Source organism: Mesoplodon mirus (genome assembly GCF_964341445.2).
Source record: "Mesoplodon mirus genome assembly, chromosome: 8".
NCBI classification, from domain to species: domain Eukaryota; kingdom Metazoa; phylum Chordata; class Mammalia; order Artiodactyla; family Ziphiidae; genus Mesoplodon; species Mesoplodon mirus.
In genome coordinates, this window is record NC_138984.1 from 28,468,877 (window position 1) to 28,496,833 (window position 27,957).

The following is a 27,957-nucleotide window of genomic DNA, read 5'->3' on the forward strand; positions in this document are numbered from 1 at the left end:
ATTAGAAGTCCTAGCCAGAACAATTAGGCAAGAAAACGAAAGGCACAAAAATTGAAAAGAAAGAAGTAAAATGATCTCTGTTTGCAAATGAAATGTATACAAAAAACCTTAAAGAGTACACACAAAAAGCTTAGAAGTAATAAATTCAGCAAAGTTGCAGATACAGAATCAACACAGAAAAATCAGTTGTGTTTCTATACACTAATAATGAACAATCCAAAAAGAAAATTAACAAAAAAATTCTATAATAGCATCAAAAAGAATAAAATACTTAGGAATAAACCTAACCAAAAGGTGAAAGACTTGTACTCTGAAAACTACAAAACATTGCTGAAAGAAATTAAAGAGCAAAAACGGAAAAGCATCTTGTGTTCATGAATTGGAAAATTTAATATTGTTAATATGTCCATATTACTCAACACAATCTACAGACTAAACACAGTCCCTATCAAAATGCCAAAGGCATTTTTTGCAGAGATAGAAAAATTCACCCTAAAACACCTCTAGAATCTCAAAGGACCCAAAATAGCCAAAACAATTTTGGAAAAGAAAAATAAAGTTGGAGAGAGATCTCACACGTCCTTATTTTAAAACATACTACAAAGCTATAATAATCAAAATAACATGGTACTGGCATAAAGATAGATACATAGACCAATGGGATAGAATAGAGAGTTCAGAAATAAACCCTTGTTTATACAGTCAAATGATCTTTGATAAGGACCACTCAATTGGGAAAGGACAGTATCTTTACCAAATGGTGTTAGGAAAACTGGATATCCAAGTGCCAAAGAATGAAGTTGGACCCTTAGTTTACACCACATACAAAAATTAGCTCAAAATGGGATAAAGACCTAAATGTAAGACCTAAAACTATAAAATTCCTAGAAGAAAACAGGGGAAAAGTTTCAAGATATGAGATTTGGCATGATTTCTGGATATGACACCAAAAGCACAGGAAACAAAAATAAAAGTAGACCAATGGCACTACATCAAACTTAAAAACGTTTGTGCATCAGAGGATACAATCAATAGAATCAAAAGGCAACCAATGGGGCTTCCCTGGTGGCGCAGTGGTTGAGAGTCCGCCTGCCGATGCAGGGGACACGGGTTCGTGCCCCGGTCTGGGAAGATCCCACATGCCGCGGAGCAGCTGGGCCCGTGAGCCATGGCTGCTGAGCCTGCGCATCCGGAACCTGTGCTCCGCAACGGGAGAGGCCACAGCAGTGGAAAGCCCACATACCACAAAAAAAAAAAAAAAAGAATTATACTCAGTAAAAAATATTAAACTATTTCCAACTTAAACCTCCATATGAAAACTATATATTCTAAGATTTAACGCACTCTTGTAAAAGAATAACTTAGGACTCTGGCAAAGATTTGGGGGACTTGGGTTCCCCGAGTCCCACTGGTCCCTCTAACGGCTTCATACTGCTCTGCCAAGCAGATCTGTAAATCTTAAGATCAAGTAGTGATACTTCAGAGCCCTCCACTGGCCACTGCTCACTACTGCAACCTCATTTTGGTCCATTCTTGACCCTAGCAATTTCCCTGAAAATATCTTCCTCCACCAACGTGAGCGAGGTCAGCTTTTATGGCACCTTGCTAAAAGCCACATAAGTGCAAACAATGTCTTAAAGGTGAAAATTTATACAGTTAAAAGTTTACACCCCGCCACACATATTGTGGCAAATTTGAAAAATTTTTGAGTAATAGCAAACAACAACCAATCAGGGCCAAATTCAAGACACCTAACTCCAAAGATGCATTAAAGGACACTGACTACAGTAAAATTATCTTTTCATAAATTTTATTTTCAATTTAACAAATCAGGAGAAGATATAAAGTTTAAAAAATTTCTTAATTAAAAAATTTTTTAACTTCTTTCAGTAAGGTGAAGATATCAGAAGAAATTCCTAGGGCAGCAACTGGTGATTTGCTCATATATCTCACTCATGACTATCAGTTTCAAATCACTTTACTTTGATCTCTGCCTCATCTTTCTTCTCTTTTGTTTTGGCCTAAGACATCAGTATACATGTTCTGGAACAAAAATCTTCTTCGGGGGCATAAATTGTTAACAAGAATGAAATCATACCAAGTATCTTTACCAACCACAATGGAATGAAATGACAAATCAATAACAGTAGGAAAACTAGAAATTTCACAAATATGTGAAAATTAAACAACACATTCTTGACCAACCAAAAGATCAAAGAAGAAATCACAAGAGATTAGAAAAAAATCTCAAGATAAGTGAAAATGTAAACACAACATACCAAAACTTAAGGGATGCAGTGAAAGAAGAACTAAGAGGGAAGTTCACAGGTGTAAATATGTACATTAAAAAAGAAAGATCTCAAATCAATAACCTAACTTTATACCTCAAGGAACTAGAAAAAGGAGAACAAACTAAACCCAAAGTTAGCAGATGGAATGAAATAATAAAGATTAGAGCAGAGATAAACAAAATAGAGAATAGAAACACAATAGGAAAAAATATCCAAGAAACTAACAGTTGGTTTTTTGGAAAGATCAACAAAATTAACAATCCCTTAGCTAGATTAACTAAGAGAGGCCTGTGTACCGGAAAAAAAAAAAAAAAAGGCAACCAATGGAATGAGAGAAAATATCAGCAAATCATATACCTGATAAGGTGTTAATATCAAGAATATATAAAGAACTCCTACAATTCAACAAAAAAAAAAATCAAGTAACCCGATTAAAAAGTGGCCAAAACATTTGGACATTTCTCCAAAGATAATACTTAAATGACCAAAAAGCATATGAAAATACACTCAACATCACTAGACATCAGAGAAATGCAAATCAATACCACAATATTATGTCACGCTCATCAGGATGCCTACCATCAAAATAAATAAATAAATAGATAAGCATTGGAGAGGATGTGGAGAAATTGGAACACTTGTGCACTGTTGATGGGATTGTAAAATAGTGCTACTGTGGGAAACAGTATGAAGTTTCCTCAAAACGTTAAAAAATAGAACCACCATATGATCCAGCAATCCCACTTCTCTGTATTTACCCAAAAGAATTTTTAAAGGAATTTGAAGACATATTTGCACTACCATGTTCATAGAAGCATTATTCATAATAGCCAGGAGGTGGAAGTAATCTAAATGTCCATTGATGAATAAAAGAAAATGTAGCAACATACACACAATGGAATACATTTCAACCTTAAAAAAAGTAAGGAAATGCTACAACAAGGATGAACGTTGAGGACATTATGCTAAGTGACAAAAGCCAGTTACAAAAAGACAAATACTGCATGATTTCACTTACAAGGACAAATCTAAAGTAGTCAAATTCATGGTAATGGAAAGTAGACTGTGGTGGTTACCACGAGCTCGGGCGAGGGGGAAGAAAGAGTTAATGGGTATACTTTCAGTGTTTGCCAGAAGAAAAAGTTCTGGAGATGTATTGTGCAATGTAACACTTCTGAAGTACATGCTTAAAAACAATTAAGATGATAATTTTTAATTTCTTTTCTGTAATTAAAAATAATAGGTTTAGGGACTTCCCTGGTGGCACAGTGGTTAAGAATCCACCTGCCAACGCAGGGGACATTCAAGCCCTGGTTCAGGAGATCCCACATGCCACGGAGCAACTAAGCCCGTGCGCCACAACTACTGAGCCCACATGCCACAACTACTGAGCCCGTGCACCTAGAGCCCACGATCCGCAACAAGAGAAGCCACCGCAATGAGAAGCCTGAGCAGCACAACAAAGAGTAGTTCCCACCTGCCGCAACTAGAGAAAGCCCGCGTGCAGCAACGAAGACCCAACACAGCCAAAAATAAATAAATAAATTTTAAAAAAGTCTCTTTTAGCGTTAACCCAGGAATTTTATAAGTAATTAATTTCTGACACAAGAGACGTCAAGATAGTGGGGACAGAAAACTGGTACTATATACGCCTTTTCCACCACTGTTGGGGGTTGAGAGGGAGCAGAGACAGGCCGCCTGGGCATCCCTAGGCACAGAGGCCATCCCCTCTGTCCAGCAGTTCTCACTTTCGCCCTGTGAGTCTGGGCACGGTGAGTGGGAGTCACTGTGCTTACAGCTGCGGGTTGCAGCACATTGGATCCACTTCAGGGATCCTGTGAAGGGTGGGAACAACTAATAGTGAAGGCTGCCCTCCAGGTGGACTCAGCCATTCCCCGATGGGCAAGGCCAAGCTTTCTAGAGCGCCCCATAAGGAAAGCAGAAACACAGAACTGAAGAGAGGCGGGAGGACAGAAAAGGCCAGGCCCATACTGGGCAAAGTGAACCCAAGGATTTAGCACCCGCTTTCTGAGACCTAAAGAGGAAGGTTATTTACTGGAGAAAGACTTCAATTCTCCTGTCGGAAGGGGGAGAGAATGAACAGAAGACAACACTGCTGGGCCAGGGGCACCAACTCCATCTCCTCTTAATTTCCTCAAGCAGATTCAAAACCAAGTGAAGTTGATTCTCAGTTTATTGTAAGTCCTCTTTTTACAGTATAAGTCTCCAAAAGGTCAAGGCAGTTTTATCTCATAAATAACATGTCAATCATATAAAACAGCTAGAACCAAAGTAGAGAAATATATACAATATAATACATTAAGTATTTTCAATATTGTTAATTGAATTTTTCATATTAAATTAAAAGAGGCTATTCTGATTTACAATGTCATTTCTCTAGTTAAAATTAAACCTGTCAAAGACGTAATATACATTTTTTACAAAACAAGCAGAGCATTAATAAAACTGCTCATGATTGTAATTTTTATTTTTCTAAAATACAACTGCACCCGTGTTACAAAAACAAACAAAAAAGGCATTGCACTAGATGGTTTGAATACTGCTTAAGTCAGTATGTTAACACTTGAGGAATAATGAATGGCCTGATCTATTTCACCACCAGGCTCATTCGCAAGGGTTTTCACTCTGCCAGCTAAGCAAACTTTCTATACAGGTAGATTACTTTCCTCAGCAGTTTTATACAAGCCCACGACACTAATGGGTAAAAAGCCAAGGAGAAGCTGATGCCACAAAAAACAATACAACCCTACTATTTACAATACCCAATAAAGGCCAAAGCTAGAAAACCACTCACTGCTGGATCAAGGAAAAAATTATAAGTAGGACATTCTGTAGGAAAATTTGAATATCTATAAATTTAAAATATTCAATAGACTACAAAAGGGCTTGCAACAGCTTATTCCCCTTATTTTTCTTAGGCTTGGGTAAGAAAAAAGCGAATTTTTTTATTTTTAAATAAAGTTTTGATGGCATCAAAACACTTCACATTTATAAATAAGATTTTTATACAATGCAACATGTTCACATAGCTTTCTTGTGCTATCAATTATTCTCAGAATTCATGTTTTTATTCTAAAGAAGAAAGTATTAAGATTTCTTCCTCGTTCTTAACTTATCATCATCAAGGTTCTCCAGGCCTCAAGAGGGAATTCAAGAGAGGTAAACAGCCATTCAGTGCCTGACACTGAGTACACAGTATTTGAAAAGCCTTATGTATCTGGTAGTGGCCTAAACAAGAGCAGCAAGAGGCCGGGTACATAGTTCTACCACTCAAAACAAATTAAACTTTATATGTCCCCTTCATTAAGACAGTTTTAAAAGGACAGATCACCCTTGCAAGGCAACAAATATTGTTTCAGATTATATCATATTGGAATTTTTTTTAGCCACAAAATTACCTAAGCAGCAGCAGTACTTTAAAAAAAAATCGGTTCTTCAAGTCATGGGCAAGGAAAACAAAATCAACATGACACATTATTGTCAAGAGCTATTCCAATGGAGCATTCAAGCTATACACGTGGTACTGAGACTGAAACAACGTGATCACAGCTGCGGGAAGACATCTGCCCCTGGAAGTGCTCCTGACTGGGGTGAGGGAAATGGACAGGATAAATAACCCTAAGTCTCCTGACAGAAAAAATAAACAGATGAAAAATATGTTTGCATTCAATATGAGATGCAAAATCCATGTTCCTGACACATGAGAAGTGAATAATGTTCCACATCTTTCAGCCCTGTACAACTCCTTTACTGGCCTTTGATGTCAAAACTAAAATCGTCATTGTTCTGTACGTTTTCAAAAGGCACATCACATGTTAAAAAAGAAAAAAGTGCTTATCATCAGATCAGCAGTGAGTCCTTGGTCAGTTTGTTTCTAGTACAGAACAAACCATGTTTCTAATAAGCACCAATCACCAAACTAATGCTTTTGTTTTCTCGAGCAAACTTTCCAAAATGTTCCTATTTTACATACTTAGTCTCTGTAATTGGAATGTAACCAGATTTCTTTCTTATGTGAAAGTTGCAATAGAAACGTGCTACTATAGGAAGCCTGAAAAGAGGGGAATCCTTAAAACTTTACAAACCCCAAATTATCCTTATTACGGGAAAGAAACCAAGAGAAAATATTCGGGGTTGTGTTATTTCCTCAAAGACAGTTTAGTATACTTCTGATCACTTTTTAAATAAACAAAAACTCTAGTAAACAATAAGTTTCTCACTAAGAATATCTTAACTGTTAACATTTCTCAAGAGTCAGAACTGGCCTAGAAACTGGTACAGAAAGTTAGAAAACAGGGATGTCCATACTGGAAACTTCTTAATTTTATAGATGCCACATAAATTGCTAGTTACATTGAAAAGGATACTTTACCTTTATAAAAAATAAAGCAAGTGCTTCCCTCACCCAATTTATTGGATCAGGCCTAATTTATTTTTATATTAAAAAAAAACCCTTCATTAATAATTATCCCTTTGGGGATTTAGTCACTGTAGACTAATTTACTAATGTCTCCCTGAAAGTGGGAGAAAAACCTAGAGTATGAGCATGTGTAGACAAGTGCAGTTCAGCATATTACTTGAACAAAAGCTGTGAACAAGCTTAAAAAAACAGCTCCAGGGCCTCCCTGGTGGCGCAGTGGTTGAGAGTCCGCCTGCCGATGCAGGGGATACGGGTTCGTGCCCCGGTCTGGGAGGATCCCATATGCCGCGGAGCGGCTGGGCCCGTGAGCCATGGCCGCTGAGCCTGCGCATCCGGAGCCTGTGCTCCGCAACGGGAGAGGCCACAACAGTGAGAGGCCCGCGTACGGAAAAAAAAAAAAAAAAAAAAAAAAAAAAAAAAAAAACAGCTCCAGAAAAAAGGCTTAAAGTTAATGGCTGTAGCCTCCTGTCACCCACAGACAAGTAGAGACAGAACTTGAAAAATATCAAACACACTTGAAAACAGGGCAAGATACAGAACATGACAGGATTCTCAATTTAAGTCAAATTCCTCAGTAAAACAAGAATAGATTGCATCAATCTGTTTGTTTAACTGGCCACTAATAAAATAATTCAGGATTTTTTTAAGGTTTCAGAAATTCTGATAAGAGGTAACATTAAATTGTTACAAAAGAAACACAAAACAAATTCACCAGCTCTACAAATGCTTTCTAGGTAAAGAATCTGTCCAATATGATGCTGGGAGAGTCATAATCTATGAGACACTGTTTTCTCAACAGGATTGTTAGCAAATATGACAACCCATTTTTTCACCCTATCTCATCTCTTAACCATACATTTGTCCTCAGCCCTTTGAAATGTGCCTAGATTTCAGCTAAGTGAACAAAATGTTCATGCAGCGTCCCAGCCTATGGATAGCTCATTTGTAGGTATCAAAAACCAAAGTGCAAATCCATGGAGTTTTAACCCTTCAGGCCTCCACAGCTGCAGAACTGAAAGGGCTTTCCATACAGTGGTGAATGTGATGAAGGAATAAAATATGTAGCTTATTTTTAGTCCTTGGTTCCAGGCCCCTTTTCTTCCTGGTCCATTTCAAAATATGTGCTTTGTTTCAGCAGTTCAGACCCAAGCCTGTCCAGTGGTCTGGTACCATCAGGAAATACTTGTCCATTGCTTCACAAAATCTGGTCCTATACAACTCTGGAGAGACCACCGTTGGCATTTTACCTAGGATTATTAAAGAGAAGAGGGAAAAGGAAGCTGTTACATAACTGATAAGACAACTGACTTCAACGGCTATGTTCTTTCACGTAAACAGACATAAAATGCCATGGCGGGCTCAGAAAGGAGGGAGGGTGTTCACTGTGCCACATGACATGGGACAGGTCGTTCTTGGCAGGAGTTTTTTTTTTTTTTTTTTTAAAAGACGCTCTTGCTTAGAGATGAGAGATGTCTAAAAGCACAAATGGCGCTGGCAGCTCTCAGAGAACTTAGAGGATTTCAAGTGTTAATTCAGGACAACCTCCTGTTCAGAACTTCTGGCCTTTTTAACTTATCATTTTGAGAACCTCTGGCATCTTAACACAAATTTAAAACCCCATATTTCGCCACCTAAACAATTCCCATTATTATTTGATCACCTTGGAAATGATGATAAAATCAAAGATAACCACTTAAGTTTTAGATTTTTTTTTTTAAGTATCCATTTAGTATATGTTAACTGATGAGGAAGATAATGAGAACAGTTTAAAGAGTAAACAGAACAAAAATTCTGCTCACCTTGTCCTCCTAAAATTCCTGTTGATTTCACAACCATCTCAAGCTTTTTGTCCCATGTAAATGTTCGGATATAATCTGTTGCAGGGGGCGAGATTAGCAGTAAAGGTTCTCTTAATAAATATAAGCAGATGACAACCATAATTACCATTACTATTACTTCTACAACAGTTACTGAGTGCTGGCAATACTGCAGGTGCGGACAATATGCCAGGGACTGTCCTAAGGGTTTTTACCATATTAATTCATTTAATCCTCATAAAAACCTCATAGGGCTTCATCTTCAAGTGACTATTTTTTTTTTTTTTTTTGCGATACGCGGGCCTCTCACTGTTGTGGCCTCTCCCGTTGCGGAGCACAGGCTCCGGATGCGCAGGTTCAGCGGCCATGGCTCACGGGCCTAGCCGCTCCACGGCATGTGGGGCCTTCCCGGACTGGGGCACAAACCCGTGTCCCCTGCATCAGCAGGTGGACTCTCAACCACTGCGCCAGCAGGGAAGACCTCAAGTGACTTTTGAATACAGATATTTTTGGTAAAAATAATGAAAAGGGAAATGAGGAACCTGAATAAAAAGTACCAGAACAGAAAAACTATTATTTTTAAAATTTCAAATGAAAGTTTGTGAAATTATTCAATAAGCTATTACTAGACCAGATAGTCTTCAAATTTTACTCTGGCTTCAATCATGAACTATACATAAGGCATACTCATCAACTTACCTATAATTCCAACTACCAGCTCATTGCTGGTATCATCTCGCCCAACCAGCAAAGAATAATCTATAATGAGGTGGCTAGAAAGGAAGTGGGAGTCGCTACGGATTGAGGCTCTCAGCACAGCTTTGGAATGAGAACGGATATACAGAGGGTTGTCTCGAACCATCTTTAAGAGATTTTCATCCAGCAGGACTACATCACAACTCTCTTTCCCGGTATCGGTTTTTACATTTCGATTCCTAAGTGAACCCTTCAAATCAAAAACCTAGCAGAAAGAAAACTCTCTGTCATTTATGTGTGAGTTGTTACAAATGGTTAATTAAATTAAAAAGGCAGAAAGCTTCCTTGTAGCCACTACTGTTATAAACACTTTAAAATTTAATTTTAAAACCTAATTAACTTATATAAGTCACTAAATGCATACACTGTAATTGTATAATACGTAAAACACATGGTGATGTAATTGTATCATATGAAATTAATAGCTAGGTACTCATTTATTGAAATATTTCAGAAATATACTGACCCATTTAATCAACTCTAAGAAACATTAACAAGTAACTCCAAAAATACATTGTTGAATCATAAAGCAGTTTAAAAAACAGATGCAAACATTCAGAGGAAACTTTAAGTATTGATACCAAAACTGCAATTACTTAGGACAATGTAGAAGCAACAGCATATCTCTAGGAATTTCTGGGCATTAGGAAAAGCAACGCACTCAAAAGTCAGGGACTTGGGTACTAGACCAGTGCGACCTGAAGTGTTATTCGACAGACCACTGCTAGACAGGCTTTCCTGGCTCATGACGACAGAGAGGCTAGTGCCAGAATGTAAATCAATTACATCATTAAACCCACAATTTAGTACAGCAGATGCTTCTGCCATAGCAAGACATTCTCGATGAAGAAAGCAGTGCATTAAATTACATTCTATTGATTAGTACAAGCTCTTATCTCACCACGGACTGGAAACGGTTCAAGGACCAGCACATTGACGAGTACTATTCTAGAATCTAGACCAACCTGAGTTCTAGGCATAGCTGTGTGACTTTGATAAAGTACTCAATGTCTCTGAGCCTCAGTTTCTTCATGTTTAAAACTGTTATGTTGCATCTGCCTTCTTTTTCTATAATTCTGTGTTTCTAGGATGTTGGATATGTTAAATTTTAGGATCAGTCCACAATATTCTTCTTTATTCCTTCCTACAGGGTTCAATAACTCAAAAGTTAAATTTTGCCTAGTAACTAAAGTTTAATATTTACTATCAAATATCATGTTACTCTCTGATTCATTATGTTCAGGAACCAGAAATACAAAGGGTAAATGCTAGCTAAATGCTCTGCATAGTCCAGTATGCTTACCTGTGCCATCTTTCTCCCATAGAAAAGATTTTCCATGACAAGGAGATCTAGCTTCTTCTCAGTGTTGTTCTGGGAATTCTTATAACCTATTCTGTAAACTCCAAGAATCTTGGCCAATGCAGTGGGCCTCTAATCAAGAAAAAAGTAAACTCTTATCAAAAAGGACTACTTATGAATATTATGCTTAGTGAAATAAGTCAGTGAAAGATAAATACTGTATGATATCACTTATATGTGGAATCTAAAAGTAACACAAATGAATGTACATGCAAAACAGAAACAGACTTAGATATAGAAAACAAGCTTGTGGTTACCAAAAGGGAAAGGGAATGGGGGAGGGACAAATTTTTTGAATGAGATTAATAAACTACTCTGTATCAAACAGATAAGCAATAAAGATACATTATATACACAGGGAATTATAGCCATTATCTTGTAACAACTTACAATGAAGTATAATCTGCAAAAATACCAAATCGCTATGCTGTACACTTGAAACTGATATTGTAAATCAACTATACTTCAATTTTTCAAAAGGATTATTTATAATTTAATACCAATATCTGGATTATTCATGTATCACCCAAACATGATTTTCTATTAATATGATCAGTCAGAGGACCTTAAAACAACTCAAACCTTTGAATCTATGCAGCAAGTAAAGCAGCAATGCCAACAAAATTATTAGATCTTTAACATTCTCCCAAAGGGTAATCGTTTTCAATTTCTCAAACTCACAAATTTTATTATGACATAATTTCTCCAATAATAGGCAATAAACCCATAAATGGAAAAAAAAATCTATGTGACTCTTTCATACTCACGGGAGGGTCACTGCTTCATGACAAGTGGGTAATCTCTGTCTATATATATATGTAGGAAAAAGAGTTTGAAATCCCTGCATTCTACCACACCTCAATAGCATAGCAGAGATCTAGTCATGTTCTGTTCACATATCACCACGGAGAAAACTGCCATTAGGACTCTCAGGATGTGAAAAAGCCCAGTAAACTTACAGATCAAGGTTTGGGTTTCTACCTTTTGTTGAACGGCATTTGTAATATAATTGAAGTAGTGTGGTGCAAAGTCAAGGAAAGACTGGACTTCCAGACGAGGCATTTGCTTCAAAATGAATCTATCATCTAAAAGGCAAACATTTCATGTTTATTCAATTGCAGTATTTACTGAGGTATTCCAAAATAAATCATTCTAAAAATCCCAAATGATTTGTTTGCTTCATATTTTTAAGGGATATTTTCTGACACCACTGAGAAGATTTTGATCAGAACACAGTTCTCAAGTAATTGAAGGTTTGGAAGGGCTTCTGAGGATTTATATAGTCAAGAAACCTCTACTTTCGACAGTACCACACCTGACGTCATAGCTAAATGATCTATTTTTTTTTAACTGCCAAGTAAAATGTTATAAATTCCTTCGTTGAATCCAATAAGTAACAGTTATGAAAGTTCTTATCTAGCACATCTTTCCTGATGCATTTTCTCAAATAATTTTGCTTTCAGTGAGTATGAAAAATGGAATGTGAAATAAAAATGGTCATGATCTTCTGTAAAACTTTGTAGGTTAAGAACTTGGCCTTCTGGTTTTCAGGTCAAATGTTTCTATTTTTATCTTTCTCTCATGAGCTCTGAGGTACCTTTTGAGTCTTCTAGAAGTTCTCTGTTATTATTTACATTTGGAAACCTCAGGACTAGAAAGAATTTAGTAAGGATTTGATCAATATTTGTCTCTCATTACACACCATACACCATATATTCTTTTAAATATGCTTCTTTCATCCTCTCAAGCATAAAAAGAAAAACATGTTTGCAAAAAGACAGTATCGTATTACCTCAGTTCAAGGGATTCATAAATTATCCGACAGAAAAAGATGGATACCGCTCAATTAGAAAATGATTAAAAAGACTTACCTTCAGTCGCGTAAAAGGCAGCTCCTGATTTGCCTCCTCGGGCCTGCCACGGAGAAGAGTGAGAAAGGGAACGAATGAAATCTTCTTCGCTGCTGCCCAGAATCACTTCTCGCATCTTATGAAACTCTCCCGCATAGTAGAGCCGACAGTAAAACTTGGCGTTGGCATCGGAAAATTCTATAAACAGAAGTGTTTTTTTAAAAAAAAGCTCCTCTGGATCAGAAATACCTTTTCCTTTTCCTTCTTGCTCACTCCCCACCCCCACCAAATGCAATCATTTACGTTTCTCCACGATAGCATTTTTCACATTAAGTCTACTACATCCCTGTTTATCACAATTCAGTTAAAGTTATCTTCAGGAAGGATTAAAGAGCATCTTATGACCACCCTTCATATTTCTAGAAAACTCAAACAGAAAATAAGACCCATTTCTAATTTTATGCTGGTTACTGTATTTTCATCATTGTACTTTTACATCTTAAATGTTTCTATAGTGTTATAATGCTGAATAATAAATTTTTGGCACTCACATGTACACACACAATTCTAGATGCCTTATTAAGGCTCTGTGGCTCCAGATTACACAAAAAGTAATTATTTAAGCATCAGACATTGCATTAAATTATAATTTATAAACTAAATTATAATTTTAATTAAATTTATAAATTTCCTTCTAAATCAAATAATGTATATTTTATAAACTAAATTTAGACTAAACAAATGTTCATCAGTACACAGACTTAATATTCATTTCAAGAAGTAGAATATTTATCTAGTGAGAAGCTGGAAGCTTCAAATAATGGAGTTTGCTCAATTATAGTCCTGGTCCCCAAACCAAAGGTATTTATCTCATACTTACGGAGCTCCACATGAGGATTTGTGAGTTGTTTCTTCTGTGTATCTCCTCCATCTACTTCATCTAAAAGATTTAACATCATTAGTAAAGCCAAAGTTTTAGATAGTTATCAGGTCATTTTGTCTGTTCTTTTCCCCCTGATATAATACTAAAAACAAGTCAATTCATGATATCCTAGTCAAGTCACTCTCAAGCAAGCATCATGTATACAATTAACTGTATAAATTACAATAAAACTCTATGTACCTTTTGAAAGATCAGTTTTTAGATTAAAAATCAGAGAATTCGGATTGAAGAATAATTTTTCTTATAGTTAAGTAATCTCTATGATAGCAAAAAAATAACTCAGCTCTAACATCACAACTTTCTGTGGCTTCTTTACCAGAGTTTATGACCAGTTTTCCCTGTGTATGGAATAATGCTTCCCCAATAGTCTGAGATGCTTTCTTTATCATATACTAAGATATATGTACAATATAGAAAATATACTAGTCTCTACTTCAGAGCTATTTTTTTATTTGACTGATTTGTCTGGCAAACCTACTGCCAGATCCACTCTAATTATTGCAGAGTTGTGATACATTTTAATATCTAGAAGAACAAGTCATCCACTAAGTTTCACATTTCAAAATTATTTTTTTCAAAGCACCAATGCCTTCCAAGGATCACAGCCCAATAGCAGCCTATAGAATACTTAACGCATATCTTAATTACTGATGAAAACTTACCATGCAGTTCCTATTTTTTAAACTAATAATTCATGATCTAACCCAGGGGTTGCCAAACTATTCCTGTAAAGGGCCAGGTGGTAAGTATTTTACTCAGTTGCAACTACTCAACTTGCCAATATAATGCAAAAACAGCCAGACAGTAAGTAAATGAAAGGGTGTGCCTGTGTTCCAACACAACTTTATTAACAAAGACAGGTCAGCATAGTTTGCCAACTCCTGGTCTAATAACCCTGTATTCAAACACAATCAGGTAGATATATTTTTTAAATATCCAAATGAAGGTGGGTATCAACAGCTTCCACTTTACAGAGACTGGAAAAGAAAGGAAACGTCTGAAGGGGTAGTGGGATGAAAACATTTGAATATATACTGTGAGCTACATAGTGAGACAGACGTTTTACATGTAAAATGTCACTTAGTCCTCAGTAAACCCAGTAAACCTTGGAAGACACTGCTTTTCTAGTTTACGAGTACAGAAAGTAAGGATTTCTGATTCCACCACACAGTAAGTGATAGCAATGACATCTGAAACCAGTTGGATCCTCCAAGCACCATGCTTTTCCCACTCTACCCCCACCAAGGTGTGAGAAGAGAGGGAATGCCCTGGTCTCAGCAATAGAAGCATCTACTTCAAGCTATAAGGAACATAACCAACTAAAATAAGTAAATTGAAACCTAGAATAAGCACATTTGGTCTCCTTTAACACACCTTGAGGCTCAATGCCTTGATTCTCCGTTCCCTCCTTGCCCGTCTGCCCAACCTGGTAGTAAGCACTATCTGCTCCACGTAAGGTCTCTCTCTTCTGGGAAGAGAGATCAGGGCTTTTCCCTGCTGTCCCTCGGAAGAAGGACAACATTCCAGAAGCCTTTTTGGCTAAAAATAAGAGGTAACATATTAAGTACAGGTCACTGCAGGTAGAAAAATAAAAATTTTCAACTCATTCCTTTGTTAGCAGTAACCATTATATGAGAGTAATAAATATGAGTAACACTGATAGTTTTATTTGCACAGATTATTATTCCACATGTTTTATGGGATCTTTAGGGGGCAGTCAAGCACTCTTATTGTCAGAAACATAAAAGAAGAGCAATGTTCAGATAGCTATATACCAAAATGTGAGAAATTATATAGAAGGCCTTTTAAAAATATCTTTCCAAGGCTGTCAGAATATCTTAAGCAACAAGATTAAGTTAGGGCTGGGTTCTTACAGTATCACAGTATAGTTAATTCAACTAATACAAAACAGTATTCCAAGCTACAATGCGTCAAAGTTAAAGGTTTTTATATCATGTGTCTTCCTACATTTCAACAGAGCAAAACATACAATTTTAGTTTTAGCATTTTTCAAAAATAAGTAGTACAGGATGACCAAAAATATCACTAAAGCTTGCTCTATACTTTTATTCTTAGTTTTGAGCTTCATCATATCACTAATACATATGATCCTAATCTTGTACATTTACCATTAACAAAACCCACATCAAATGTCGATCATGAAGTGCTTACTTAGGGCAGCAGACACCATTATGGCCTCCTTAATATCCAATCCCACTTTGTTCCTTGCTAACAGAACTCCAGTTTTGTTTGAGGCAGCAATGTGTAGAGTCCCAGGAAATGAATCATGATTTATGTAAGCCAACCAGGACAATGCTGCTTACCACTTTCTCAGTCTCCTTTGCAGGAAAGGGTGGCCATGAGACTCACTTCTAACCAATGAGATTGAAGGGGGAAGGGAATTTCCCAATAAAAGAGAACAGTTGCACCTTGTACCTCCCTTCCTTCTGCCTCAAATGCAGAGATTAAATGGGACATTTTTGACCATAAGTAAAACTTAAGAGAATCAAAGAGAAACTACCCCTATGTTGTCATGACAATGCTGAGTAGCTGAACCAATGCTAGCAACTGTCTACCTGCAGTTGCTATCTTAGAAAAATAAACTGTCATTCAAGACCCAATAGTCACTTGAGTTTTCTGCTACTTGTAGTGAATATTCCTGACTGACAAAGTCAAAGAGATCCAAGTTCAAATCCCAGCTCCCCATTACTTGTGTAACCTTCAGCAAATTGCATTATCTAAGTCTTAACTTACTTTCTGAAAAATGGAGATATATCAAATAACTCTTACGGGGTTATTATGGGAATTAAAGGAGACAATACATGAAAAGTTCTTTTCACAATGCCAACAATGCTACAAAAACAAACAAACATGCAAAAACTGCTGTTATATTTCTTCAGTTATATGCTTTAAACTGAAAGCTCTAGCCAGGAAGGCAGATTCTGCTTCTTTTTGCATAGACCTATGAGTTTCTAGGAGTTTCAAATTCAATAAACTTAAGGTAAGAATCAAAGAAAAGTGAAATATGTACAAAAGAAGATATACAAAAAATTTTATATCCATACTGTATTTCAAAGACCAGAAGTAATATATCCTTGCCAGATGGCATTTCTTATTTAATGAGTTTTCTTCTTCAAACCACAATTACAAACAAAACTAGGAATTACTTCTCCATTTGTAATCTTACTTGGTTGTGGTTCTACTTCTGCTGTACGGTTTGTCTGTCCTCCACTGATCTCAGGTAATCTAATAGGGCTGCTACTCTTTGGTCTGCTGTCTAAAGTACTAAAATGAAAAACAAAAGAAAAGTTGGTTTTATATGATTCAGACACAAAATAGCAAGTACTCTAATTCCTGTATTAATCTACCCCCCACCTAACCCCACCCACAATATCAGAAATCTGATTCATAATTTATATAAACACAGGGTTAGCATGGAAGAAAAAGGCTTGAAATGTCTACTGGGCTTTAGAAAAAGCAAAATGATAAAGCTATAAAAGCGTATGGAAAAATATATGAAAGTATAGGCCCTTATAATATTTTTCACAAGTCTATCAGAGCTATATTAGCATCCATAAGTCCAACAATTATGACAAGTTCTGTCTCAAATGTCTAAAATACTGAACACACTTAAAGAACTGGTTTGGTGGGAGGCTGTTTTATTTTTTAACTGTTAAGATCTTTAATTACTATGGAAAATTCATAAATACTAATTTCAGAGTTACTATTTTTTAAACGAAAATGATAAAGAGAACTTAAAATGTTAAAAGTTTAAATCTGCAATACACAATGAACTTCTATGACAAATTATCAGAAAATTGTATCCTAAGAGACTTAAGGTCTTTTGCTATACCTGAATTTTGTTCTATCAACTACTGGCTAAAGGATGAGTGCCACTGACTATATTCTAGAAACTTTTATATTGACAATAAGCTAACATAAAATTGGAGTAGGAGCACCTAGAAAATGATGACGTAGCTCAATGAAAATAGATTTTACTCAATCACAGATCACCTGTTTGTTGAAAGCCCTTCTTCAGCACTGTTCCGCAGAGTCACTTTGGACAATTCCTCTAAGGCATTCCGGTATTCTTTACAACTTAGGGTAGAAATAGATTGAAAATGTTACACATTATGGTCTTCTTTTAAAGTAAATCATATGCTTTGGAATAAGCTTTGCATTGTAGAAACACAATCATTGTAAGCATCCATAATTAAACAAACACGAGTTAACTAACAAGTTATCAAGTACAAGCTTCATGAAGAAAGTCAATGTCTTCACAAAAAATAATACAAAATATGACCCAACACACCAACCAGGCTCAATATCCTAAACTATGATTGTCAAGGCCTCCACACTAACATTTAGATCAAATGCCCTCAGGGGTTGAACAGCAAACTGAAAAGCATGAAACTTCGCTGTTTAGTATAATAGGAAAGGAACTTAGAGTACTTTTCAACTTAAAGGTACTAAACTTTAAGAAAAAGCATATTTTTTTAGTTTGCATTGGCCAAAAACATCCAACTCTTGGACTAGCAGTCTGAAAGCCCTGATTTAGATAATCAGATGTTAGGGAACAAGGGAAGCATCTTAGCATGTAGTATTTTTCCAAGACATTAGAAAAAGGTGACCTCAACTAGAAAACTTGCTTCCTCATAGTACAAAATATATGTTTTTCTTGGTTGACTTTCTTGTCTTTCTTATCTATTAATGTAGTATGTCTAACCAATAAAAGGAGAAGCAAATACTATCTTCATAAACGTCAAAAGGCAAAGATAAAAAATTTATCATATGGAATATTCTAAAGGAAAAAATTTCCTCATTATCCAAATAGTAACTCTAAACTACATAAATGCTGAAGCCTATAAATCTATCTTGTTTACCCCATATACCCAGTACCTAGTATACCACACACTGCAGACATTCAAATATTTGTTGATAAATGGACAACTTGTAACCAATATTAAAAATAAAATTTTAATTTCAATGTCTTCCAAGAGGAAAAAAAAAGATTTTTATTAAACATCTTAGATTCTACTTAAACTAGGTTCTACCACTGTCAAGGTACCATTAAGGTTAAAAAGCTTTATTCTTTTAGACATGATATATAAGTATTTTTAAAGAGGGGTCCTTCTTTAAGACACATGATAACTGTGGGCATGTAAATGGGTTAAGGCATAGGAACAGCATTACTCTAAGTAAGGAAACTTTACCTGCTATGTGTGGGAAGCAGGAAGGAAATGAATGAAGAATACAAAAAAGACATTCAGATGATATAAGGCAGATATGTTCCAAGTATTATGTCAATAAATAAAGCAAAGGAAAGGATACAATGGATACATATTATAATACAGAGAATGGTTAAAGGATATTAAGGATTAGTAAATAACTTGCCTAGTTAATTTAATTATTAGGAGCTTAAGAATCATCCTGTTATTATTTGGGTAAAGAGTACATTATCAGATACAAAAAGAATAAGCTGTCACACCCAAAGAATATATTCTTTTACTTATATTTAATATTTTACATTTACTTATATTTTGCTCTACTCTATGTAAAAGAACTCAAAATACAGTGATTAATAAATATACATAAAATATAAAGATACAACCATAGGTGAAAAAGCCCCATGAATAATACCTGAGAGCAAAAGCAATGATGGAGCTGGGCTCCTTCTCACAGACTGCAATGGGCACTCGTTCATGTTCATACATTAAGTAGTGTTTATCTGGGTCACTGTTCAAAATTTTTAAATATATAAATCAGAACAAAATTAGCAGAAAATCACATATACAAACGATTAGCACTATTACAAGTAAATCTCAGGACAATTTTAAGTTAACTAAATAATGCACAATTACAAGAATATAATTAAGCCAAAATGTATGCAGAACTTGAACAAACAGCCAAGGAAAATACATCAACAGAAAGTTTTTGAACACAACTGAAAATTATCAGAATTGTTTTTCAAATCAGAGCGTTCTGGAATCATCACTCCAAACAAAGCTTTCCACACTGGCAGTGTAGAAAGCCAGCCTATGTTTTTCCCCACTCTGAGTGAGTCCAGTACAAACAAGATCACACGAAAACTTGTATAGCCATTGCAATTCATCATCACTATTAAAAAAGCATCACGTCCCAGTAAATTACTGGGTCAGTAATATCCTCATATACAATCAGCAATATGTTTTTATGATTATGAGATCAATAGATGTAGCAGTATATCTTAATAACATATATATATATATAAGCAATTCTTTTCAGAATCAGTACTCTTAAGCATTAAGTAATATTAGTTAATGCTTTTTTTTTTTGGTGGGGGGGGGTTGCGGGCCTCTCACTGCTGTGGCCCCTCCCGTTGCGGAGCACAGGCTCCGAATGCGCAGGCTCAGCGGCCATGGCTCACGGGACCAGCCGCTCCGCGGCGTGTGGGATCTTCCCAGACCGGGGCACAAACCCGTGTCCCCTGCATCGGCAGGCGGACTCTCAACCACTGCGCCACCAGGGAAGCCCAGTTAATGCTTTTTTAATCCACCCATTTACTATATAATGATTACATGTTCTACAAATTATAACAAAAGACATCTCTTTTACTATGATGAGGTATAATTTTGGATTGAGAAATATATACAGTTAAATAAACATATTTAAATATGTAGAGAGTATATCTATAGAGAGATTTTTTAAATGAAGTAAAAACAAAACCACCCAACAGCCATTGGCTTTTATAGTACTTACAAAGGAAACGGAATAGGGTTATAGCTGTTCCCTGGAAGCAAATTTGCAAAGATGGCTTTCATGGTTGATTTTTCCTTCACCTGGCTGTCTGCGGATCCCAGCAAATGTCCATCAAATACATCTAGAATGAAAAATATTCTACTTTTATGTTAATATTCAGAAAGAGTAAAAGAAAGTATAAAGCGTTAACTATATTTCATTTCCTTTTTGGAACACAGACATGTGCACACTGTAATGACCAATTATGGTGTAAAATTTTTGATCTAGGAATAATGACTATCAAACAGGAAGCAATAGTGAAGCATACATAGCACTGACCCCAAGTGGCTCGTTTTTTTTTTTACATTTCAACATGTTTGAAGTTGAGATCATCCTGCAACCAATGGCCTCTTACCATCACAGGGCCAGGCGGCAGCCATGACATAATTACTGGCCGAGCATGCGTGAACTCAGTCACAGCTGTTCCTGTTGCCACTTCAACTCAGTTATGCACACTGTGGCTATTACATCTGAGTTTAATTGCAATTTAAAAGATATTTCTAAAGTTTACGCTACAATTAAGTAGTTGGTGCTTAAACAGAAAGCAAGGAAAGAAAGAAAAAAGGTATAAATTTGTTATTAGTGAAACAACTATTTTTTGTTAGACAAATGGCTGCAATTTCTCTTTCTTTCTTACAAGGCAAAAATCATGTGCTTTAATGAGACTTAAGAAAGTAATACCCCCAGAAAGTAGATGAAGCTGAATAACACTTTGTTACTGAGATATTTACATGTCAAGCAGTGCAACTGAAGAAGGGATATAGTAAAAAGCTACATCTGAAAGAGCCCTTTCAATAGTAAAAACTTTAAATCCTAAGGGCTAAGATAGCATTGTGTCACAGCACTCAGAGTGTTTGTCTCTACTGGATGAAGTGCAGTAAAAGTGACTTGACCTGTACCTTCGGAACTGCTGGTGGTATCAAGTTCTGGGGGCCCTCCCACGGCCTGCTCCGGCACGCCTTCGGGAGGAGTGGGCAGCTGGAGGTGGGGGGAACTGGTGGAGCTCTGACTGGACAGGGTAGCTAAGAAGCGGTCCTCTAAAGAAAAACAGAGTGCAAATGAGTCACTTTAAAACATTATGTCCATTTCTATCTAACAGCAATGTTTTTAAAATGCCAACTCCTATTTCTGCTTCATAAACCAAAGAATTTTAGCTTCTTAAAAGTTACGTAGGCTATTTCAGTGCGTATTTTAGAAATGGATACAAAAATCCAGACAGGTTATATGACTTGACCCCAACCAGATCTTAGTGACAGCACTGTGACTGGTAACCAACCAATTCCGGCTCCTATGCCATATTCTTTGCACTAGACCATAATGCCTACCTAAATATTAGTTCATTCAATTTAATAGAGAATGCAATTATGACACTACTGGGGGGAAAAATCACGTGCTTATTCTCAGGGGGGAAATTCAGTTACTTATGATAGAAAAATGCCAAGAATTCTGAGTTGAGCTCTTGTTCTACAAAGATAGTCTAAGTAAATTTCCCTACCAATTTTCTAGGATAGCACCTAGGAAAGTTATTCTATGAAAATACTGAGGAAAAATTAAGTCTGGAAAAGATTTTAGTAATATAAAAATATAAATTAAACTTTATAGATTTTTTTTCCATGAAACCTGGCAGTTGACTTTATAACAATCAAGAAAGAAATTCAGTTTCCTTTTGTCTTTTTGTTCTTTCCCTAAAAGCAATCTTCTCTATTTATCATGTATTTCTATATCCTAACTTATCTTATGCAATGTACTTTATGATAATCTTAAACTTAGAATGCTACAAACGTTTTACAGGAAGGAAAAAAAAGTCTATGTCCAATTACACCAGAAAAAAATTCTCAATATTTAGTAGTTAAAAACAACTTATAGACTAAGAAATGTCTTAAATTCAATGACAGGTGATCACCAGACTCAAGGACCAACCTTTTTCCCCATTTTGAAGTCCTGGAGAAGCATTCCGTGGAGATGCATCCATTGCATTTATCTGTAGAGAACAAAATACTTTGTTCTTAAGGAAACATTAAATTTAAAAAATTAAATTTAAAAAAAAATTTTTTTAACCCAGTGAATGTTAACCATTTTGGCCTCAAGACCCTTTCAACCTCTTAAGAATCATTAAGACACTCAGATAGCTTTTGTTTATGTGGGTTATATCTTCCAATTTTTCCTTATTAGAAAATTGAAACTGAAAAAGTTATAGAACATGCATTTATCAATTCATTTAAAAATAACAATAATAAACCCATTACATATTAACATAAAAATATTTTAATTAAAAATAGATTTTTTTTAAAAATTGTTAAGAGTGGCATTGTTTTATACTTTTACAATTACTTTAATGCCTAGCTTAACAGAAGACAGTTAAATTCCTCTCTGACTTCTGCATTTAACCTGTTGAGCTATATTATTATGATTGAAGTATATAAAGAAAATCTAGCCTCACACAGATATACAGTTGAAAAAGGGAAGGCTTCCCCGGTGGCGCAGTGGTTAAGAATCTTCCTGCCAATGCAGGGGACATGGGTTCGATCCCTGGTCCGGGAAGATCCCACATGCTGCGGAGCAACTAAGCCCATGAGCCACAACTACTGAGCCCGTGTGCCACAACTACTGAAGCCTGCACGCCCAAAGCCCATGCTCCGCAATGAGAAGCCACAGCAATGAGAAGCCCATGCACCACAGCAAAGAGTAGCCCCTGCTCGCCACAACTAGAGAAAGCCCGTGCACAGCAACGAAGACCCAACACAGCTGTAAATAAATAAATTAATTAATTAATTAATTAATTTAAAAAGAAAAAGAGAAACCTTGTGGAGCCCTTGAAAGGGTCTTGGACCCCCAGGATCCTTGAACCATACTTTGAGAATACTGTTCTAAACAATAGCTCACAGACCCATTAAAGCATCTAGGAACTACTTATGATTATCCATTAAGCCTAGTAATCTTTGATTACCCACTGGACTTTCACAAGTCCCAACATCCATAGATAAGATACATTTTAAATGACTATCAGCCCTGTGTACAATTTCATTACAAAGTCATTTCTTAGATTGCTACTTAAAATGTTCTTTGATTTGTTCACCATACCAGAGAGGCCTCCCTGGGCACCCTATGTAAAATAACTCACCATCACCTACTCCCCTAGCAATACTCTCCATTTCTTTTCATTTTTTTCTTCATAGCCTTGTTTCCATTTGTTTTTTAAATGTTTATTGGTTCATCTGTTTATTGTCAGTTTCATTAGACAAACGTTCCATAGGGACAATAACTATGGTCTTCATTCACAAACGTGAATTCCTTGCACTCAGAGCAGTGCCTAAAAGCACTCAAGAACTATTTATCAAATGAATGAATACAAAGGCAGTGCTACAGATTTTCAAATCAACTTTCGATCTTTCAAAAAGATAACCATCTACTGACTGATTTTGTATTTTCAATTCTACGTCTCAATATTATAATGAGAGGCCTTACACCACTAGCTTCACTGTTTCATCAGTAGGCGAACAGAAAGGCCACTAGCAGTTTGTGAGAGCCATCAATTGTCCTCAACTACTTGGCAAATACTAATAAATCATCTTCAGTAATTCTTCTTCTTACTCTCACCTAAACTTTAAGGAAAAGTGATTTCTACACAGTTATCTATGAGACAAAAGGGAGGAATTCAGACACACAGTGTTACTAAATAACACAAAGATCCAAGGCACCTGCCCATCATTGCATGAAAATACTCTGCTACAGGTACTACACACTTGTACAAGAAGATATTCTCTCAAAAGCCCTCATGATAACAGAATATTAAGCCCTTATAATATACTGACATTAATTCATCTGTTCATGGTTAGCATGGTAAGCAGAATTCTGTGGTGGCCCCCAAGAACTCCGCCCCCTGGCGCGCGCGCGCACACACACACACACACACACACACACACACACAGTTATTCAACCAAACATTAATCCAGATACTGTTGTGAAGGGATTTTACCATGTATGTAAGGTTCCAAATCAGTTAACCTTAAACTACGGAGATTAACCAGGTAGGCCTGACTTAATCACATGTGTCCTTTAAATCTGTGCCCAGAGGTCAGACACAGCAGAAGAATTCAGAGATTTGAAACATGAAAAGGATTCAATCCACTGCTACAAGCTTTGAAGATGAACAGAGCCACGTGCAAGGAATCAGGCAGCCTCTAGGAGTTGAGAATCGCCTCTAATCAACTGCCAGCAACAAATGGGGGACCTCAGTCCCATAACCACTAGGAATTGAACTCTGCCAACAACCTAGATGAGCTTGGAAGAAGATCCTGAGCCTCAGGTAACAGCCCTGGCCAAAACCTTCATCTCAGTTCTGTGAGCAGAGAACCCAGCCACACTGTGCCAGAGTCCTGACACACTGTGAGATAATAAATTTATGTTTTAGGTCACTAAGTTTGGGGTAATGTGCCGTGCAGCAAGAGAAAACTAATACAGTTAGGAAAGGTTAATTAAATCAACATGTAGAACCTGGTACAGACCCCTTAAGAAAAGCTTCTCACTTAAGCACAGAGATAAGAACACCCAAAACTCATAGTAAAGTAAATTAGGACTCTATTATACACTCAGCACATCCACACCTTCTCCTTTATAGCACTTACTGCCTCTGTGATACTATCCTCAGTGATGCCAGCAGACAGTAGCTTTTGATAAATGTTTCCAATAAATGAATTATAATGTATTTTATTTCAGGCTAAGATAAAAAAAATTAATCCAGGTCACATCACCAAGAAACCTCATAACTTCAAAACTAAAAAATCCTACTATTATTAATAAAGTCTATATTAAGCTACCACTTTATTTTTTTTTTGGCTGCATTGGGTCTTCGTTGCTGCATGTGGGCTTTTCTAGTTGCAACGAGCGGGGGCTACTCGTCATTCTGGTGCACGGGCTTCTCACTGCGGTGGCTTCTCTTGTTGTGGAGCACGGGCTCTAGGTGTGTGGGCTTCAGTAGTTGTGACTCGCAGGCTCTAGAGCATAGGCTCAATAGTTGTGGCACACAGGCTTAGTTGCTCCGTGGCATGTGGGATCTTCGCGGACCAGGGATCGAACTCATGTCCCCTGCGTTGGCAGGTGGATTCTTAACCACTGCACCACCAGGGAAGTCCCTAAACTACCACTTCTAAGTGTCATAAGAGAAATTAATTATATCTATACCAATATATATATAGGCTCAAAGACAAAACTACATTTCATTACCTTGCTTTCTTCCCCTTGCCTCAGTCTTCCAGGACTTGGAGGAACTGAAGGCCGCTTTCTACCCTTTTCTTGCTGGAAAAGGTCCTGCAACCTATAGTTAATGAAAAAAAGGAAAAGAGAAAAGAAGAATATGATGTTCCTTCTAATATCCTGAATAATGTTTACACATATTCTCCTTATAGCTTTGAAACCACAAGAATTAGATTTTCCTATTTTGAATGCAATAGATTTTAAAGCTGTACATAACTAAGACTAAATTTTTGTTTTCTTTCTAATCAATTACTCACTTGTTACTGATATGACTATAGTTATAAAAGAATAGCAAGTTATAATGAGACAATACAACATAACGTAAAAAACACAGGTGTTAAAGACCAACAGACCTGGGCTCAAAGCCGAGCTCTGACAATTAACAGCTATAGAACTTGGGCAAATCCCTTAGTCTCGTGGAGCCACAGTTTCCTCTGTAAAATGGAATCAGCATATATACACTGTAGGACTCAAAATCAAATAGAAGAGTACATGTCCATCTACTGCCTTACTTAGTGCCTAGCATGGTCCAAGTGCTCAATAAATGCTATAATAATCTAACTGAACTTTTCAGTAAGCATTAAAGGGAAATATTTCCCCAAATAAATATTTAAATAAAGGTACAAGATACACAAAATAATAGAGTTGAAAGTCATGGCCTAAAACCCAATAATCATTCCATGACATACTAATACAGATAAATTAGATTCATTAAGCACACACACTGCATCTGAAACAGCAATGAAGGCTATTCTCATCTTTGTTTGTTTATCTTCACAACCTACACTTTAAAGGATGAAAGAGGTGAACGGTGGTAGTGGCAATAAAAATAAAGCTCCTACAACCTGAGAGTAAAAGGAAACGTCCAAATTAATAAGGACATCTACATCAAAAACATGATAGCAGAGAAAATTTTGCAATAATATAAAAGAAACACCCGACTGCAAAGTCACACCTGTTATTCCAAGCCTGCAGCACTTCGCAGAGGCTTTGTTTCTTGGCGATGAGTGACTCAAAGACCGACTGCAGTTGCTGAGGGGTCTCCACAGAGGAAGACAGGAGCCGTGCTTGCATCTTCTCAGTCCAGCTCTTGAACTCGCTTTCTTCCATCTACGAGGAACAGAAACCACTCCAGCAATCTGAGACACACCCCAAAAGGAACCTCGAACAAGTTCACAACTAACATTTGGGTTTCTGTCAGAAAAATGAATTACCTCTTTTTGTGCAAAGATATCTTCCATTTTCTCCTCTCTTGTTTTGCTAAATGTATCAGTTTTCAAAGATGCGAGTCTTTCATCCACAGCAATATATACCTGTGAAACTCTAACAATATAAACATAAACAATATTAAACACTTTAGAAAAGTCAGAATCAAATTGTCTAATCTCACACAAGTAGAAAAAAGATGTACACACAAAACTTTAACTAGGTCTTATCTAATTAAGAATCACATACAATTTTGCAGAACAAAAAAGGACGTATATCAAAATTTTAATAGTTGTTATGCCTGAGAGCGTTTGACTTCTTTGTTAATACTTTTATGAACTGTCTACACTTTTCCTTTTTTACATCAGGCATATATAACATACAATTAGAAAAATAAGTTATCTCTGTTTTCAAAGAAAGCTAAATGAACAACATGATATTTAAAATAGTTTAGATTTCAGGCAGTACTAAACAAAAACAGATGACCAAAGAAAATAAAACTTACTTTTGAAAGAAGTCCTTCAGATCCTGAAGGAGGGACACTTTTAGTGGGACCTGACGTTTAATGAATATTTTGGGAAGTGGAACACACACTTCAAGGAGCCGAATGGGAGAATAACTGAGAGGAAAAAATACAAGTAATAGTAGAAAAGTGAAAAATATTTTAATATTTTGAGTTGAGGTGTATCATGACAGTCAACTAAGTCCTATGAGGTGCAAGAGATCATAAAGTTTCTATGAAATGGCATTTTTAAAACAATCAAAAATACTGAAGGCAACTTTCAGCCATTACAAATACCCTCCCCAGTTTTAAAAAGATTCTGTTTTATTTTTCCTCTGCATTGTGATGTCATCTTTTATCCCCCGAGGCCATCCTCATGTGCTTTAAAAACAAATGACTGGAATATAAACCTCCATGAATGAGGAGAGGGACTCCTTCCTACAATTAACTTAGACACAGGTATTCACTACCTTCTCAGTTCCCAAGGATTCTTTGTGAGTTTCCTTTCCATCTGAAGTTCACGATGTCTAGTAAATGCTATATCCCACCTAGGCCCTAGGTTCATGGTTAATAGCTCTTGCTTAAAAAAGGAAATAGAGTTCAATTACAAGGATTTCCTATTTGTGTGCCTACTTATGCCTATTATGTGTCAGATGCTGTTTTAGGTGCTGAGATACAGCATGGAGTAAGGGCCAAAATTCTTGCTCTCGGGATTCAGGAATAATAAGACTTGGGCGATAAACAAAAACAAATATTTAAAA

General features: G+C 36.4%; 1 protein-coding gene across 9 annotated transcripts in view; it reads right to left on the minus strand.

Annotated features, from left to right (window-relative positions):
- Nucleotides 1-6,985: 6,985 nt before the first annotated feature.
- Nucleotides 6,986-27,957, minus strand: part of PIKFYVE (phosphoinositide kinase, FYVE-type zinc finger containing) — a gene marked incomplete at its 3' end in the record, with an annotated part of 76,324 nt that continues 55,352 nt past the window's right edge. For 7 of the 9 annotated variants that reach the window (XM_082630707.1, XM_082630706.1, XM_082630709.1 and 4 more), the window contains 18 exons: nucleotides 27,200-27,313; nucleotides 26,703-26,811; nucleotides 26,444-26,598; nucleotides 25,459-25,549; nucleotides 22,156-22,216; nucleotides 21,135-21,272; nucleotides 20,197-20,317; nucleotides 19,099-19,194; nucleotides 17,473-17,556; nucleotides 16,646-16,743; nucleotides 14,833-14,997; nucleotides 13,396-13,455; nucleotides 12,537-12,713; nucleotides 11,647-11,750; nucleotides 10,609-10,737; nucleotides 9,249-9,510; nucleotides 8,532-8,606; nucleotides 6,986-7,979 (listed from right to left, as the gene is read on the minus strand). In XM_082630707.1, coding sequence (XP_082486833.1) covers nucleotides 7,864-7,979; nucleotides 8,532-8,606; nucleotides 9,249-9,510; nucleotides 10,609-10,737; nucleotides 11,647-11,750; nucleotides 12,537-12,713; nucleotides 13,396-13,455; nucleotides 14,833-14,997; nucleotides 16,646-16,743; nucleotides 17,473-17,556; nucleotides 19,099-19,194; nucleotides 20,197-20,317; nucleotides 21,135-21,272; nucleotides 22,156-22,216; nucleotides 25,459-25,549; nucleotides 26,444-26,598; nucleotides 26,703-26,811; nucleotides 27,200-27,313 — 2,155 coding nt within the window. Of the gene's footprint in view, nucleotides 7,980-8,531; nucleotides 8,607-9,248; nucleotides 9,511-10,608; nucleotides 10,738-11,624; nucleotides 11,751-12,536; nucleotides 12,714-13,395; nucleotides 13,456-14,832; nucleotides 14,998-16,645; nucleotides 16,744-17,472; nucleotides 17,557-19,098; nucleotides 19,195-20,196; nucleotides 20,318-21,134; nucleotides 21,273-22,155; nucleotides 22,217-25,458; nucleotides 25,550-26,443; nucleotides 26,599-26,702; nucleotides 26,812-27,199; nucleotides 27,314-27,957 lie in introns of those variants that run through there. The other 2 variants (XM_082630708.1, XM_082630710.1) reach the window with 2 other exon arrangements.